At 43.4% G+C, this 16,380-nt stretch overlaps 1 protein-coding gene across 1 annotated transcript in view; it reads left to right on the top strand.

Moving 5' to 3' along the window:
* Nucleotides 1–908: 908 nt before the first annotated feature.
* The window catches only part of aig1 (androgen-induced 1 (H. sapiens)), a 53,014-nt gene continuing 37,542 nt past the window's right edge, over nt 909–16,380 (top strand). The window contains exons 1-2 of the mRNA XM_064925249.1: nt 909–1,281; nt 8,849–9,004. Of these exons, the coding sequence (XP_064781321.1) occupies nt 1,141–1,281; nt 8,849–9,004 (297 nt within the window). The 5' untranslated portion in view covers nt 909–1,140. The remainder of the gene's footprint in view (nt 1,282–8,848; nt 9,005–16,380) is intronic.

Genomic DNA, 16,380 nt, shown 5'->3' with positions numbered 1-16,380 from the left:
AAGAGTCACGCAACACTTTGATGTTCTTCTGGTCATGCCCTCAGTCCCCTAGTGGTGCTTTGCTTTGGTTAAAGTACTGTACGTTTACGGGATCAATAAAATATGAAAACCCAGTGACGGAATTAATAACACAATATCTAACTTATAACAGCCTTGGGATCCTGAAGACTGCCAATAAAGTAGTAAACAGATATAATCTAAGCACCACCAGTTGGCCTTGTGTCCTAGAGACCATTGTAGAGTTGTAAAACACTTCTAGTAATAGTAAGCTACCTGCCAAAGGCAGTTAATTATAACATATCAGAAAGTATCGGCTGGAGCAACAAACCTCCTCTGTAACTGCCTCTATCCTGAAACAGAATGTAAGTATGTCAGAAGGAAGACAGATTGTTTTATTCAATTGGAGGGACAAGCAGAGTCTTGTGTTAGAACACAGTGTTAATTTTGTGTTGCCATTTTTTATTGTTTAAAAGCCCCCAAGTGAAAAATCTATATACATATTTAGTTAAAATAAATTGTTGAGCACATTTGAACTATATGCATGTGCAAATATTCAATGGCCTCAGTAGAAATGTGAATACATTAGCATTATCCCACTATTATACTAGTGTAACAGTATAACTTTAGACCGTCCCCTCGCCCATACCCAGGCGCGAACCAGGGACCCTCTGCACACATCAACAACAGTCACCCACGAAGCAACGTTACCCATCGCTCCACAAAAGCCGCGGTCCTTGCAGAGCAAGGGGAACAACTACTTCAAGGTCTCAGAGCAAGTGACGTCACCGATTGAAACTCTATTCAGCGCGCACCACTGCTAACTTTGCTAGTCGTTTCACATCCGTTACTCTAGACTAGCCAAAACCATTGACCAGACTATAAAGACATCATTGAAGGAGCCTCTGTATGTATGCAGAGCATCACATAGTGGTCTGCTCCTCCTGGTCTTGGAGAGGCTGCGTTCTGTTTCTATGGCAACACCCCTCCTCCTCCCTTTCCTCACGTTCACATCTCGTACGCAACCTCCTCTGTCTGATTCCCTTCTCCGAGGCAACGACCCCCCTGCACTGTGCGAGACCCGCAGCATCAATCTGACAGGAGGATATAGCAGGAGACGAGACAAGGGCACGGAGAAAAAACATGGCGCTCATCCCATCTCAGGTGCTAAGGGTAGCCATTCTCCTGTCCTATTTCTCCATCCTCTGCAATTATAAAGCAATTGACATGCCCGCGCATCAAACATATGGCGGGAGCTGGAAGTTTTTAACATTCATAGACCTGGTAAGTGTAATATTGTTCTCTAGACCGGAGCCTGGTCATTCAGAAATGCTAGCACGTCATGGTATGATATGCTACAGACAGTCAGTGTCCTACCTCCAGTTGTTGATACCGCCCACCCTCAGTTGCGAAACGGGCCTGCTGTGTTATTAGGCTGTCAGCTACAATATGTTTTGTTTCTTCCAGCGCTGTACAGACTCCTCAATGTTTTGGGCAAGTGTTACGGTCATTAAAAGCTCACACCCACTAAAAAGGCTCCCCCTCTTCTCGGCTGCTGATGCGCGCAAGTCAGTTGCCTTTTTTGTTGCAACATTGGTATCACATGAATCACAATTATTAAGGAACCATCCGTGGCCCGTGGGTACCCGAGATGGTGTGATTAGGATAACGACATCCCGAGTTCAAATGATTCCCCTGTTAGATCACACAGTCTTTATTTTAAGAGAACGTTGTTTGGATAGTAAAAAACCTTCTAAAAAAACACCCAGGAAGTTTTCTTTATCTCACTGTCTGTGATTTGCTCTTCTTTTTTTCTAGGAATAGTTGCACTCTTGTTTTCTGAAATACATTTTCACATGTTGCTTACTCTATAAGTATATGTACACACGCACACACACACATACATATATATATTTAGATACTGATGTTGTCAGTTTTTCAACAGATGACTCATGTTTTCCACATTAGAAGCCATTTTACTACTATTTTTATGGCAATGGCGCTAAATGCAATAACAGCAATAAACATGTTCTGTTATTGTGCATTACAACATCTAGTTTAAGCCTATCGTATAAATCCTGACAACAAAGTTTGTGTGTCGCGCGTGCATGCGCATGTTTGTGCATGTGTGTGTTTACTATTTAGTCATGATTCTGTCTTTAGTCATGATGAATTACTGCCGTGATGATAAAAACGCCAATGTGACGTGAATATGCCAACCCCAGGAATAGTACTTAGATTGAGCTCCCAATTTACTGTAATGAAAATATGCAATGTCCTACTACTTATGACGGATTCTCTCATTCTTCTGCTTATTAGTTTTATTTTTATCAGGAATCAAAGCGTGTAGCTATTCACCAGTGGTGGAAAAAGTACCCTATTATCATACTTGAGTAAAAGTACAGATACTTTCATAGAAAATGACTCAAGTAAAAGTGAAAGTCACCCAGTAAAATACTACTTGAGTAAAAGTCTAAAAGTATTTGGTTTTAAATATACTTAAGTATCAAAAGTAAATGTAATTACTAAAATATACTTAAGTGTCAAAAGTAAAAGTATGAATAATTAAAAAATCCTTATATTAAGCAAACCAGACATCTCCAATTTCTTGCTTTTGTCATTTATGGATAGCCAGGGGCACACTCCAACACTCAGACATAATTTACAAACGAAGCATGTGTGTTTAGTGAGTCAGCCAGATCAGAGGCAGTAAGGATGAGCACGGATGTTCTCTTGTTAAGTGTGTGAAAGTACCAGTTTCCTGTCCTGCTAAGCATTCCAAATGTAACGAGTACTTTTGGGTGTCAGGGAAAATGTATGGAGTAAAAAGTACATCATTTTCTTTAGGAATGTAGTGAAGTAAAAGTAAAAGTAGTCAAAAATATAAATAGTAAAGTAAAGTACAGATACCTCAAAAAACTATTTAAGTAGTACTTTAAAGTATTTTTACTTAAGTACTTTACACCACTGCTACTCACACCCCACTGTGAACAGATTTCAGTTCAACATCTAGTTTTGATTTACATTTGGTTGATTTGTAAACTAATGTGAATTCAACATGAAATCAATAGAAAGTGTCACCATGTCATTGGATTTAGGTTCAAAGTTGAGTGAAGAAAATAACGTTTCCCTTACTTTGATGATTCTTCACAAATCCAAACAGTTTTCCGTGTTGATTCAAACTCATCATATTGATTGTATTATTTTGAAATGACGTGAAAACAACATTGATTCAACCAGTTTTTTTGCCCAGTGGGACACTGGTAGTGGGTAGTTTGCTCTGTTTTAGCTCACACAAATAGGGGCACAAGAAATGAAGGTAACACGATGTGAGGTTTGTTATGGATTGAGTTTGACATGAAACAGCTGGGCCTTTTGAATAACTGGTTTTGTTTTGTTCTATACGTCATCATCATGATTAATTGTTGCTATATGAAGCAGTTATTATTAGAACAGACAACAAAGAAATATTATCACAGCAAAAGATGCCACTCGCTCGCAGGCTTTAGAATCAGACCTTACTCAGGGCGAATGGGATAGAAGTCTAGTGGAAAACTCTAGAAACCAGCCACGGTAGCCAGGCCTAACCTCCACGCCTCTGTCTGTCTACACTAATTATGTTACACTTCACTTGGTTTAGGACCTTGGCTGCCTTGCTGTGATTTTTGCCTGTAGATTTGTTTTCATTGGGTCTCAGTCATTCATTATTGAGTGTGGGGTTCAGATGTGGGTTTCCATCGGGGATACATGAGGAGCAGAACACAGGGCTGTCCAGTGGGTTGATTCCACCAGTGAGATCTGGCCTTTGTCCACATGAATCAATAGGCAGAACAAAATGTCTAACCCCTGTGCTTGGAGGAATCAAATCATATGATCTGAAAAGTTTTGTTGTGGTTTAGCACAGTGCCTCTTTGGATAAAAACTGAGGCACCTTGCAGACAGATTATGAAACTGAGTCATACTTTTGGTTTAAAATGTTCTCTCACTTCCAAGTTGTTAGTTAATAAATAAATCCGTTTTAAAGGCCCAATGCAGTAACAATTTTGTTTTTCCTGTGTTTTGTATCATATTGTTCAAAAACAAACACTGTGAAAGTGTGAATAAATGTGATCAGAGTTATTTCCAGATAGTTGCTGTTTGAAAATACAATTTACACAGGACCTTCTAATCAGCAGGTTTTACATGGGCAGAGTTTTGACTTGCCAAAATGTATATTTTTTATTTCACCTTATTTAACCAGGTAGGCCAGTTGAGAACAAGTTCAGATTTACAACTGCAACCTGGCCAAGATAAAGCAAAGCAGTGTGACAAAAACAACAACACAGAGTTACACATGGGATAAACAAAAGTACAGTCAATAACAATAGAATATTGTATACGGTGTGTGCAAATGAAGTAAGGAGGTAAGGCAATAAATTGGCCAATAGTGGCAAAGTAATTACAAATTAGCAATTTACACTGGAGTGATACATGTGCAGATGAGAATGTGCAAGTAGAAATACTGGTGTGCAAAAGAGCAGAAAATGAGGGGATGAGGTAGGTAGTTGGTTGGATGGGCTATTTACAGATGGGCTGTGTACAGCAGCAGCGATCGGTAAGCTGCTCTGACAGCTGACGCTTAAAGTTAGTGAGGGAGATTTAAGTCTCCAACTTCAGTGATTTTTGCAATTCGTTCCAGTCATTGGCAGCAGAGAATTAGAGGGAAAGGCGGTGTTGAAGGTGTTGGCTTTGGGAATGACCAGTGAAATATACCGGATGGAGCGTGTGCTATGGGTGGGTGTTACTATGGTGACCAGTGTACCTAGCAAAGACTTATAGATGACCTGGAGCCAGTGGGTTTGTCGATGAATATGTAGCGAGGACCAGCCAACGAGAGCATACATGTCGCGGTGGTGGGTAGTATATGGTGCTTTGGTTACAAAACGGATGGCACTGTGATAGACTGCATCCAATTTTCTGAGTAGAGTGTTGGAGGATATTTTGTAAATGACATCGCTGAAGTCAAGGATCGGTAGGATAGTCAATTTTGCGAGGGTATGTTTGGCAGCATGAGTGAAGGAGGCTTTGTTTGCGAAATAGGAAGCCGATTCTAGATTTAACTTCGGATTGGGGTAGCCAGGTGGCTTGGGCCAGTTGCTGCGGGTGGTGCAGAGCTGTTGGCCGGGGTTGGGATAGCCAGGTGGCTTGGGCCAGTTGCTGCGGGTGGTGCAGAGCTGTTGGCCAGGGTTGGGGTAGCCTGGTGGAAAGCATGGCCAGCCGTAGAGGAATCCTCATTGAAATTCTAGATTATCGTGGATTTATCAGTGGTGACAGTTTTGCCTGGTCTCAGTGCAGTGTGCAGCTGGGAGGAGGTACTCTTATACTCCATGGACTTTACAGTGTCCCAAAACGTTTGGGAATTAGTGCTGCAAGATGCAAATTTCTGTTTGAAAAAGCTAGCCTTTGCTTTCCTAGCTGAGTGTGTGTATTGGTTCCTGACATCACTGAAAGTTGCATATCGCGGGGACTATTCGATGCTAGTGCAGTACGCCATAGGGTGTTTTTGTGCTGGTCAAGGGCAGTTAAGTCTGGAGTGAACCAAGGGCTATATCTGTTCTAAATTTTTTGAAAGGGGCATGCTTATTTAAGATGGTGAGGAAAGCACTTTTAAAGAACAAACAGGCATCCTCTACTGACGGGATGAGGTTAATATCCTTCCAGGATACCCGGGCCAGGTTGATTAGAAAGGCCTGCTCGCAGAAGTGTTTTAGGGAGCGTTTGACAGTGATGAGGGGTGGTCGTTTGACAGCGGACCCATAACGGACGCAAGCAATGAGGCAGTGATCACTGAGTTCCTGGTTGAAAACAGCAGAGGTGTATTTGGAGTGCAAATTGATCAGGATTATATCTATGAGGGTGCCCATGTTTACGGATTTGGGATTGTACCTGGTAGGTTCCTTGATAATTTGTGTTAGATTGAGGGCATCTAGCTTAGATTGTAGGACAGCCGGGGTGTTAAGCATATCCCAATTTAGGTCACCTAGCAGTGCGAACTCTGACGATAGATGGGGGGCAATCAATTCACATATGGTGTCCAGGGCACAGCTGGGAGCTGAGGGGGGTCTATAACAAGTGTAAACAGTGAGAAACTTATTTCTGGAGAGATGGATCTTTAAAAGTAGAAGCTCAAACTGTTTTGGCATAGACCTGGATAGTATGACAGAACTCTACAGTCTATCTCTACAGTAGATAACAATTCTGCCTCCTTTAGCAGTTGTTTCTTGATGGAAAATGTTGTAATTGGGGATGGAAATTTCAGAATTTTTGGTGTCCTTCCTAAACCAGGATTCAGACACGGCAAGGACATCAGGGTTGGCGGAGTGTGCTAAAGCAGTGAATAAAGCAAACTTAGGGAGGAGGCTTCTGATGTTAACATGCATGAAACCAATGCTTTTATGGTTACAGAAGTCAACAAATGAGACCTCTTGGAGACACACAGAGCCTGGGTTAACCTCTACATCACCAGAGGAACAGAGGAGGAGTAGGATGAGGGTACGGCTAAAGGCTATAAGAACTGGTCGTCTAGTACGTTCGGAACAGAGAATAAAAGGGGCAGATTTCTGGGCTTGGTAGGATAGATTCAGGGCATAGTGTACAGACAAGGGTATGGTAGGGTGCAAGTACAGTGGGGGTAAACCTAGGCATTGAGTGACAATGAGAGAGGTTGCATCTCTGGAGGCTCCAGTTATGCTAGGTGCGGTCTCCGCATGTGTGGGGGGTGGGACAAGGGGGCTATCTGAGGCATGTTGAGCAGGACTAGGGGCTTCGCAGTAAAATAAAACAATGAGAGCTGCCCTAAACAACAGTATACAAGCTAAAATAACAAGGTAAAATAACAAAGAGCGTTCCAAACCTCTCTGCCAATAACAGCTAGTTTTCAGGTTATAATGTCCCTCCAATTAGGCAAAATTCTTGCTTGAGAAATATTTTTTGCTGAAAGGGGATTTTTGTTTCTTTTTGACGATTTTATTGAAAAACTATTACAGTAAGGTACTTAATTGTTACACAGAAAATTATTTGATTGTGTGATAAAAACAGCTGTATAGAGCCTTTAAGCCAAATAAGTGACCATATAGAGCATGTGTCATCTGTTTTATGTCACACACACACACACACACACACACACACACACACACACACACACACACACACACACACACACACACACACACACACACACACACACACACACACACACACACACACACACACACACACACACACACACACATTATATAAGTGGCAAAGCTGCAGTGCCAGAGTGCAGATCCTCTCTGCCACAGAGTGTCAGGTGATGCCCAGAGGGGGCAGGTGTGGACAGAGAGATATTATGTCTGGCTTTACATACTGTCCCCTTCCCTAGACCACCCAGTACTTATTAAGGCCCTCTCTGCACCTGGCCAGCACACTACACAGTACATGGAAAGAGGGCAAGGGGGAGTGTAGGACAGTGCCTAATGTCTTTGCTAGGTAAGATATGATGCATTACTCTACTCTCCTGTCAGCCTCTGCTAACTGTGGAGGTAATTAGGTTCCTAGACATTACATTGCTTCCCATTAGTCTATATACGGCAATACATGTTGGATATGTTCTGTCTTGTAATTACATTATGCTGTAGTATGTACATCATCACTCCTAGAGCTGTTAAACTTCTAAACTGGTTCTGTATCTCTATTGTTCAAGCAGCTTCCATATTCTCCTTCCCAGACTCCCTCTGTGCTCCACTCTCCCAGCTGCAGACATTTGAGTTGTGTGGAGCAACACTTTATAACCTGAGCTCCAGTCCAGGAATTATTGTGGTTGCTCCTAAGTGCCTGCAATACAGGGCAGGGAAAGAGCCTGTAGAAATATTAAAGGGTTTTATGTTTAGCTTTTGGCATTCATTCCCTGTGAGAGCTATGTTTTCCAAACCCCTTGCATTTGAGATAAGTGAAAAAGAACCTGGAAGGCATTTGTTTTTTTGCATAGCCTCAGGCTAAACCTGCTGCTTACAAAGGCAAAAAAGCTAAGTCAAAGATGTAAAGACTGCGAAAACGCCTGAGAAATGAAACAGCTGTCTTGTGTGTTAGCTAGGTGTCACACTAATGCTGTTGCACTACCCTGTCCTAGAACCAAGTTCTGCAACACAATTTTCGGACCGAAAAGATAATGCTGGTTCCTGGAATCCGAAATGAAACATTGAATTAAATGAGAATGAAAGTCACACTTTCCAGTCTGTTGGGTTTTTGCCTTAGCGATAAAGACACCCTGTTATGTTCTCTAGCTCTTAATTTCATGCAAAATAATCCCCACCGCTGCCACAGACTGCTCATAGACCCACATAATATGACATATGCTAGTTTAAGGGGATAGACATCGAAAGTATGAGGTTTATGTAATTGTTCAGTTCTTATATAATTATTTTATTGCTATATAAAATATGTATTTTATTTAAATGTATGTATGGCAAAATATGTGTTGCGTTTTAGAGGACACCTCAATGAACTCCTTTTTGATATACATATGAATGTTTTATAGATATGCTTTTTGGGATTCATATGCTTCCCATGAATATAATGTGATATTAATATTTAATGCTACTGTCCTCTTGAGAGATGACGAACTCTACTGATTTTGTGACCCAAAATAATCTCCTGTTCACCTCTCCGGATTTAAATTGTGTTGTAAAATTCTTTGTCCCGTGACACAACTCCTGGATCAGCTATTCTGCTTAGAAAGAGTGACATGATAATGTCTAACTATTGTGTAATCTGTTGTGGCTGCTCTTATCTCTAAGAACACATCATTTTGTCCTCACCTTCCCTGCTCTAGGTGATCCAGGCAGTTTTCTTTGGCGTGTGTGTGCTGACAGACCTGTCCAGACTGCTGACCAAGGGCAGTGAGAACCAGGAGCAAGACAGGCAGCTTAGGAAGCTCATTGGCCTGAGGGACTGGATGATGGCCGTGCTGGCCTTCCCCGTTGGAGTGGTGAGCGATAGTCACGACACAACACTACAGTAGGCTTGGAGCGTTGGAGTCTGCTCTCAGATCTGATTGTGTTGTACCGCTAACTCAACGACCATTGAAGTAGACTATACTGTACAGCACAACCAGATCTGGGACTATGATAGTTTCCCTTTTACAGTACGCCAACGATGCACAAATTCACTGAGAAAGAAGCAGAAGACACTGTAAATGCTCTGCATTGTTAAGAACGGCCTTTCTTACTCTGACAGTCTAGATGCTTGAAACCACAGATCCACAACAACCATATGTTTCCATTCTCGTTCCCTTTCAAGAATCATTCACGGATAGATGAAAGATATTTGAAGAAACAGCTAATGTACCGGAATATGTGCTTCATTGCATTATTGTTATTTAATGCAAGTATCCTCAGTGCAGCATACAATACTACAGCTTCACTGATGTACAGTCCTGTGCATTCGGAAGTATTCAGACCCCTTGACATTTTCCACATTGTGTTACCTTACATCCTATTCCCCCAAAAATATTTATACACAATACTGCATAATGACAAATTAAAAACAGGTTTTTATACATTTTTGCAAATTTATTCAAATAAAAAACAGAAATATCACATTTACATAAGTATTCAGACCCTTTACTCAGTACTTTGTTGAAGCACCTTTGGCAGCGATTACAGCCTCGAGTCTTCTTAGGTATGACGCTACAAGCTTAGCACACCTGTATTTGGGGAGTTTCTCCCATTATTCTCTGCAGATCCTCTCAAGCTCTGTCAGGTTGGAATGGGAGTGTAGCTGCACCAGCTATTTTCAGATTTTCGATCAGATTCAAGTCAGGGCTCTGGCTGGGCCACTCAAGGACATTCAGAAACTTGTCTTGAAGCCACTCCTGCATAGTCTTGGCTGTGTGCTTAGGGTCGTTGTCCTGTTGGAATGTGAACCTTCGCCCCAGTCCTGAGCGCTCTGAAGCAGGTTTTCCTCTAGGATCTTGCTGTACTTTGCTTCGTTCATCTTTGCCTCAATCCTGACTAGTCTCCCAGTCCCTACCGCTGAAAAACATCCCCACAGCATGATGCTGCCATCACCATGCTTCACCGTAGGGATGGTGCCAGGTTTCCCCCAGACGTGATGCTTGGCATTCAGGCCAAAGAGTTAAATCTCAGTTTCATCAGACCAGAGAATCTTGTTTCTCATGGTCTGAGAGTCTTTAGGTGCCTTTTGGCAACTCCAAGTGGGCTGTCATGTGCCTTTTACTGAGGAGTGGCTTCTGTCTGGCCACTCTAACATAAAGGCCTGATTGGTGAGGGGTGCAGAGATGGTTGTCGTTCTGGAAGGTTCACCCATCTCCAGATGGTCAGGAACTCTGACCATCGGGTTTTTGGTCACCTCCCTGACCAAGGCCCTTCTTCCCCAATTGCTCAGTTTGATCAGGCGGCCAGCTCTAGGAAGAGTCTTGGTGGTTCCAAACTTCTTCCATTTAAGAATGATGGAGCCACTGTGTTCTTGGGGACCTTCAATGCTGCAGACATTTTATGGTACCATTCCCCAGATCTGTGCCTCAACACAATCCTGTATCGGAGCTCTTCCTTCAACCTCATGGCTTAGTTTTTGCTCTGACATGTACTGTCAACTGTGGGACCTTATATAGACAGGTGTGTGCCTTTCCAAATCATGTCCAATCAATTGAATTTACCACTTGTGGAGTTGTAGAAAGTTGTAGAAGGATCTCAAGGATGATCAATGGAAACAGCATGCACCTGAGCTCAATTTCGAGTATCATAGCAAAGGGTCTGAATACTTATGTAAATAAGATATTTTTTAAATGTTTTTTTATACATTTGAAAAACTTCAAAAAACCTGTTTTCGCTTCGTCATTATGGGGTATTGTGTGTAGATTGCGGATGTATTATTTTTAAAAATGAATTTTAGATTGAGCCTGTAAGGTAACAAAATGTGGGAAAAGTCAAGGGGTCTGAATACTTTCCGAAGGTACCGTATCTGAGAAGCATAACAGAAACTCAACAACTCTACATACTAAACAAGTGTCTGTTTTTCTTCTAGGTCGACAGACACATCCTAGTCTTTAGCCTATATGTTGGTCAGCCAAATCCATCACACTTCTCACTGGTGAAACCGAAAGGCTGTCGGAAAGGAAAAGTCCCCTAGCTAGCCTTCCGTGTGAGTCAGTGGACACCTTTCCCTGGTGCATGCTGCTGTCTGTGGTCCTACTGGACTGCACTGGCCTCTGGGAGGGCCTTTGCATAAGTAAGGACACCGAGTCACATTGTCTTGGATGCAGCACGGCCCATTTGCTTTGCAAATGCCAAGTCATCTATCAGGATGGGTGTCATGTGACAGCCTTGGAGGCAGCGGGCAGGCAGCGGTCAGGCAATGAGAAAAAGGAAACTGTGTTTGTCTTGCTTTTATATGCCCTTGTGTCCGTGATCTGATAATTACTCTGAAAATATTTAAATTGGATCTTTGCTGCCGTCTTTTTTTTCTGTTGCAGGAAGTGGTGATGTTTTAGTTTCATACAGTGAGGAGGTGGAGAAGGGCCAGCGTGCCCAGGCAGCAGGCGCTGAGGGGTTCGTACAGAGATGTGTATTTATAAGGTACTGGGAAGATACTGGTTGCCAATATGATGGTTTTTCCAGGCCTCGAGCCAAAAGATAGGGACATCATTTCATGTTCACTAACTGTGGCCTAGTCACTGTGTAATAAGTAAGAAGACAATTACATGTCATCATCTTTTTTTAACATGGCCTAAAGTGAAAAAAAACATGTGAGTCAGACATGTGGTTTCCATACATTCGACCAAAAGGACCAGCACTCATTTTGAAGTCGTAGGCGGGGCTTACCTCATCACGTGACCATGAGCAACCATGACCGATTCATGCCCGCTACACTTTGACATGTGCATTTTCACATGTACATGTCAACTAGGACTGTCAAACAAATTTGATCCAGTTCATCGCAGGATTTCCTGTGATTGATCAGGATTAATCGCAAATTAATGAGTTGCTCAAATTGAGCTGTAATTTAAGATGTATTTATACAAAAATCATTAAAGGAATATCAGGTAAATTGATAAAGACACTTTCTTTAACCTCAAAGTCAACTTGTTTTGACATTGTTGTTTTTAGTATATAGATTATGTATGTTGGATGTTTTCAGTGTTTCAACACTTTCACACCAAAATTACAAAAAGTGACCTTGAGTTAACTGATTAACTCTGACAGCGCAAATTGTAACATGTCAAAAAGGATATATAATAGGCCTCCAGAGAGGCACAGCGGTCTAAGGCCCTGCTTTGCAGTGCTTGAGGCGTCACTACAGACCAGGGTTTGATCCCAGGCTGTATCACAGCCGGCCACGACCGGGAGACCCATGAGGTGGTGCACAATTGGCCCAGCATCATCCGGGTTAGGGGAGGGTTTGGCCGGCCGGGATGTCCTTGTCCCATCACCCTCTAGCGACTCCTTGTGGCGGGCCAGGCGCATGTACACTGACTTCAGTCGCCAGGTGTACGGTGTTTCCTCCGACACATTGGTGCGTGTGGCTTCCAGGTGAAGCGAGCAGTGTGGCTTGGCAGGGTCGTGTTTCAGGGGACGCATGGCTCTCGACCTTCGCCTCTCCCGAGTCCGTACGGGAGTTGCAGCGATGGGACAAGACTGCAAACACTAATTGGATACCACAGAATTGGGGAGAAAAAGGGGTAAAAAAGATAAACAAGAAGACAGTCAGCGCTTCTCTGTCCTCTTCTAACGGTCACTGACCAACGTATGAAGAAGAGAGGAGCCTTCAGCTGTAACACTCCAAATGGAATGAAATAAAAGTAACAAGTAATTAAAGAGCAGCAGTAAAATAACAAAATAACAATAGCGATACTATATACAGGGGGGTACCGGTACAGAGTCAATGTGCGGGGGCACCGGTTAGTTGAGGTAGTATGTACATGTAGGTAGAGTTATTACCGTGACTATGCACAGATGATAACCACAGAGAGTAGCAGCGGTGTAAAAGACAGGGAGGGGCAATCCAAGTAGTCTGGGTAGCCATTTCATTAGATGTTCAGGAGTCTTATGGCTTGAGGGTAGAAGCTGTTTAGAAGCTTCTTGGACCTAGACTTGGCGTTCCCATACCGCTTGCCTTGTGGTACCAGAGAGAACAGTCTATGACTAAGGTGGCTGGAGTCTTTGACAATTTTTAGGGCCTTCCTCTGACACGCCTGGTATAGAGGTCCTGTATGGCAGGAAGCTTGGCCCCAGTGATGTACTGAGCCGTTTGCACTACCCTCTGTAGTGCTTTGCAGTCAGAGGCCGAACAGTTGCCCTACCAGGCAGTGATCAAGATGGTGCCGAGGAACATGGCTGAAGTTTTACATTCTCCCAACCAATAGTGCTATTTTGTTTGTTTTTTGGCATTTTGTGTAACTTATTTTTTTATTTATTGTGTACATAATGTTGCTACTACTGTCTCTTATGACCAAAAATCACTTCTGGACATGAGAACAGCAATTACTCACCGCGGACTGGAATAAACTTTTTCCTTTAACGAGTCCGACAAGAAGGATATCCTGCTTTCTGGGAACAGGCCCAGATCCATGCCTTTTGCGTGAAGAAAAGACGCAGGGAAAGGGGCCGCAGATCGGACAGCCTTCTGAGAATCCAAGCAAGTAAACTCCCACTGCCATCTATTCTTCTTGCTTCTTTTCTGCCTGGATGGCAGGAAGCTTGGCCCCAGTGATGTGCATGGCCATTCGCACTACCCTCTGTAGCGCCTTACGGTCAGATGCCGAGCAGTTCCCATACCATACCAGGCGGTGGTGCAACCAGTCAGGATGCTCTCGATGGTGCAGCTGTAGAACCTTTTGAGGATCTGAGGACCCATGCCCTCCTCACGATTGTCTTAGTGTGCTTGGACCATGTTAGTTTGTTGGTGATGTGGACACCAAGGAACTTGAAGCTCTCAACCTGCATCCACTGCAGCCAGGTCGATGAGAATGGGGGCGTGCTCGGTCCTCTTTTTCCTGTAGTCCACAATCAGCTCCTTTGTCTTGATCACCTTGAGGGAGAGGTTGTTGTCATGGCACCACACGGCCAGGTCTCTGAACTCCTCCCTATAGGCTGTCTCGTCATTGTCGGTGATCAGACCTACCACTGTTGTGTCATCGACAAACTTAATGATGGTGTAGAAGTCGTGCCTGGCCGTGCAGTCATGAGTGAACAGGGAATACAGGAGGGGACTGAGCACACACCCTTGAAGGGCCCCTGTGTTGAGGATCAGCATGGCTAATGTGTTGTTACCTACCCTTACCACCTGGGGGCGGCCCGTCAGTAAGTGCAGGATCCAGTTGCAGAGGGAGGTGTTTGGTCCCAGGGTCCTTAGCTTATTGAAGATCTTTGAGAGCACTATGGTGTTGAACGCTGAGCTGTAGTCAATGAATAGCATTCTCACATAGGTGTTCCTTTTGTCCAGGTGGGAAAGGGCAGTGTGTAGTGCAATAGAGATTGCATTGTCTGTGGATCTGTTGGGGCGGTATGCGAATTGGAGTGGGTCTAGGGTTTCTGGGATAATGGTGATGATGTGAGCCATGACCAGCCTTTCGAAGCACTTCATGTCTACAGACGTGAGTGCTACGGATCGGTAGTCATTTAAGCAGGTTACCTTAGTATTCTTGGGCACAGGCACTATGGTGGTGTGCTTGAAACATGTTGGTATTACAGACTCAGACAGGGAGAGGTTGAAAATGTCAGTGAAGACACTTGCCATTTGTTCAGCGCATGCTTGCAGTACCCGTCCTGGTAATCTGTCTAGCCCTGCAGCCTTGTGAATGTTGACCTGTTCTAAGGTCTTACTCACATTGGCTGCGGAGAGCGTGATTACACAGTCTTCCAGAACAGCTGGTGCTCTCATGCATGTTTCAGTGTTATTTGCCTTGAAGCGAGCATTGAAGTAGTTTAGCTCGTCTGGTAGGCTTGTGTCACTGGGCAGCTCTCGGCTGTGCTTCCCTTTGTAGTCTGTAATAGTTTGCAAGCCCTGCCACATCTGACGAGCATCAGAGCCGGTGTAATACGATTCGATCTTAGTCCTGTATTGACGCTTTGACTGTTTGATGGTTCATCGGAGGGCATAGTGGGATTTCTTATCAGCTTCCGGGTTAGAGTGCCACTCCTTGAAAGTGGCAGCTCTAGCCTTTAGCTCAGTGCGGATGTTGCCTGTAATCCAAGGCTTCTGGTTGGGGTATGTACGTACGGTCACAGTGGGGACGACGTCATCGATGTACTTATTGATGAAGCCAAGGATTGATGTGGTGTACTCCTCAATGCCATCGGAGGAACCCAGGAACATATTCCAGTCCATACTAGCAAAACAGTCCTGTAGCTTAGCATCTGCTTCATCTGACCTCTTTTTTTTATTGATCTAGTCACTGGTGCTTCCTACTTTAATTTTAGTTTGTAAGCAGAAATCAGGAGAATAGAATTATGGTCAGATTTGCCAAATGGAGGGTGAGGGAGAGCTTTGTATGGGTCTCTGTGTATGGAGTAAAGGTGGTCCAATGTTTTTTTTCCCCCTCTGGTTGCACTTTTAACATGCTGATAGAAATTTGGTAAAACAGATTTAAGTTTCCCTGCATTAAAGTCCCCGGCTACTAGGAACGCCGCCTCTGGGTGAACGTTTTCTTGTTTGCTTATACTCAGGTAGGCCAAGTTACCTTTTTACAGAACGCCATTACAGAATTTGTAAATATATATGTGAAAACACTGCTACTACTGCAACATGTTAACACCACCTTTTCACATGAGGAGAATAACACTGTTTCGCCACCACAGCTAAACTTGCAATTCGATATGTGGAAGTTATATTTTCAAATGCAGATGTCTCTTACATATGACACTGTTTTCACATGTGCAACTGCAATTGTGTGAGGTGAAAACATGTTTTTCTTCTCATGTGAAAAGATGGTGTTAACACGTGAACTCTAAGTGTAATACATGTGATAAAATGGTTTCACGTGAAATTTAACCTCAACATGTGAAAACCGCTATTTCACGTGAAAATGCGATTTCACGTGTGTTTTTTATAAGGGTAGGTGTTAAGACATGAGTCAATACAGAAGCAGAGCAGAGAGAGAGAGACCACGCGCTGCTCCTTAGGTGTCCTCCTAAAAACCAGCGACCAGTTGCTAGCGTCACCATCACAGAGCAGTGCAGGCTGCTATATGATGAGCCACTTGGCACTGGCCCCGGTCTGAGAATTGGCCATGAAGTTCAGTTTACACACCACACAATGGATGTCATTAGTGTCGCGGCTAATGCCGGGAAAAATGAGCCCCCGTCGACGGTGATGTTTGGTAATGATAATATACGTGTATCTCTA

The sequence above is a fragment of the Oncorhynchus masou genome, chromosome 19 (genome assembly GCF_036934945.1).
Source record: "Oncorhynchus masou masou isolate Uvic2021 chromosome 19, UVic_Omas_1.1, whole genome shotgun sequence".
Lineage (NCBI taxonomy): Eukaryota > Metazoa > Chordata > Actinopteri > Salmoniformes > Salmonidae > Oncorhynchus > Oncorhynchus masou.
The sequence above is the reverse complement of the archived record's forward strand: the minus strand, read 5'-3'. Positions and strand labels throughout refer to the sequence as shown.